Below are 1,814 nucleotides of genomic sequence, written 5' to 3' on the forward strand. Positions count from 1 at the left end.
CTAGCGTTTAGGTTACGAATTCTGCATAATCTAGTAACTTGGTCCAAATTTTGTATTTATCTTAAAAAATTTAGTGAATATCTACAAATATTAATTTAAAATATAATAATTTAAAAGGATTAAAATATCGAACACACAAATTTCAAATCATATCTCAACCTCGTAATTTGAGAACAACTAACAATTATTTTAAGGTAGAAGAGAAGATTGAAATAGTCATATAGTCTCACAATATATTTCCCCTTTTTGTATTTCATGACTCATATATCTATTTGAACAAGAAAGTATTTCAAAAAATTCAAATTTTTCTCATTTTCTTTCCAAAATTTTTATATTGTTAGTTTCCATTATTTTTACAATCCTACTACAAGCACCTAAATAAAAAATCTCATTCCACTTTGTCGTTTCCAAAGCCTTCAACCGCCTTCAATTGGAGAAAAATTAAAGCCAAAGCCAACAATTCCGTAGCAAAATCAGTAGCTTAACAGAGTTAGAGACTGGAAAATCTTGAATCAATTCTGAATCCAGACTCTTTAATCCCATCATTCTCCATTAATAAACCTGCATTTTCCAATATTAAGCTAAGAATCACAAATGGACAAACCAGAAAGAGATGTTCTTGATAACAAACATACAAGTTGAACAGTAACATAAGGTGATAGGATAAATTTAACTAGTTAAGAATAGTATAAGAGAATTGAGTAAATCGAAAAAATATAAAGCAGTGGCGGATCCAATAATAAGTTCACGAGTTAGGACAAAATTCAATGCTTCAAAGTCGAATCTCATATATATGTACGAGAGAGGCAAGTAGGGATATAGGAGGAATATTACTTCCCCTTCCGGCCTTTGTGGCCCGGCCCTTCCCTGAATCTCGCACACATAGCGAAAGTTTAATGTATCGAACTGCCCTTTATTACTTCCCAATCCAACTTTTTTTTTCATTTTCCTTGTGATTGGTTTTCGTTTGTATATTGTTATTCTGAATTATATCTAACTCAAATTAGAACCCAGAACGTCTAAATTCTAAATTTACTTGTAATGTACAAAGGAGAATAAAGAGGTTACCTTGAGGAGTACAAAGAGGAGGCTCTTCAAAAAGAGAAAGGGATATTTGTTTATGAGCCAAACCAATGTCAAACAAGATCAAACCAGAAGAAGGATCATATACTATAATATCTTTCACTGGCAACCAAAGAAAAAGCTCTTCCTGAGATAGACCCTCTAATCCAATTAATCCACCATAACTAAGATTAGCTTTAACAATAGTGTCAAAAAACACCCATGTCTCAAATTTTGCAACACATGGCCTTTCTAAATAAACTTCCAAATGGCCATTTTTATCAAGATTATATGATTTTACAACATTCTTTGGAAATAGCCCAGCTGGTAGTCCTCTACTTTTGAGAAGGTCATGAATTGAACTAATTGAGGAAAATGTGGAATAAGGAAAGAGAAAGAGGTGTAGAAAAAGTGTACATAATATCATGGAGGGTGTTAAAATGGTGTTAAGATTGGCCATTGGGACTTTGATGAAATGGTGCAAAGGGATGAAGAAAAAAGAGAGGATTTTAACAAGATTTGTGTGTGAGTGAAGGTGGGACCATTGCTTATATTATGTCTGACCAAATCTCCAAACTGCCCTTTTCATAATCTAATTTTTCCTCCATATCTACTTTTGTTTTAAATAGAAGGGTAAATAGTAGCCCGCACACAAAGCATTTCACGTTTACGTAGGAATTCGGGAAGGGTCGTACTTACGGGGTGTGACGTAGATAGTGTACTCTAATACAAACATTAGTAGATACTTTCAC

At 33.1% G+C, this 1,814-nt stretch overlaps 1 protein-coding gene across 1 annotated transcript; it reads right to left on the reverse strand.

Moving 5' to 3' along the window:
• Positions 1 to 204: 204 nt before the first annotated feature.
• On the reverse strand, positions 205 to 1,526 carry LOC104084526 (uncharacterized). Its single transcript, XM_009588412.4, has 2 exons — positions 1,069 to 1,526; positions 205 to 561 (listed from the first exon to the last, which is right to left on the reverse strand). Exons 1-2 carry the CDS (start codon positions 1,520 to 1,522, stop codon positions 491 to 493), a joined length of 525 nt encoding a protein of 174 aa, XP_009586707.1. The 5' UTR covers positions 1,523 to 1,526; the 3' UTR covers positions 205 to 490.
• Positions 1,527 to 1,814: the final 288 nt, after the last annotated feature.

The sequence above is a fragment of the Nicotiana tomentosiformis genome, chromosome 9, assembly GCF_000390325.3.
Source record: "Nicotiana tomentosiformis chromosome 9, ASM39032v3, whole genome shotgun sequence".
In the NCBI taxonomy this organism is placed as follows: Eukaryota; Viridiplantae; Streptophyta; class Magnoliopsida; order Solanales; family Solanaceae; genus Nicotiana; species Nicotiana tomentosiformis.

What these genes read in the sequence shown, in the direction of transcription:
- LOC104084526 (XM_009588412.4), bottom strand. Translation starts at nt 1,522, where the DNA reads ATGGCCAATCTTAACACCATTTTAACACCCTCCATGATATTATGTACA. An exon ending in TCCTCTTTGTACTCCTCAAG is followed by an intron (nt 562 to 1,068) that starts GTAACCTCTTTA and finishes TGGAAAATGCAG; the next exon opens with GTTTATTAATGGAGAATGAT.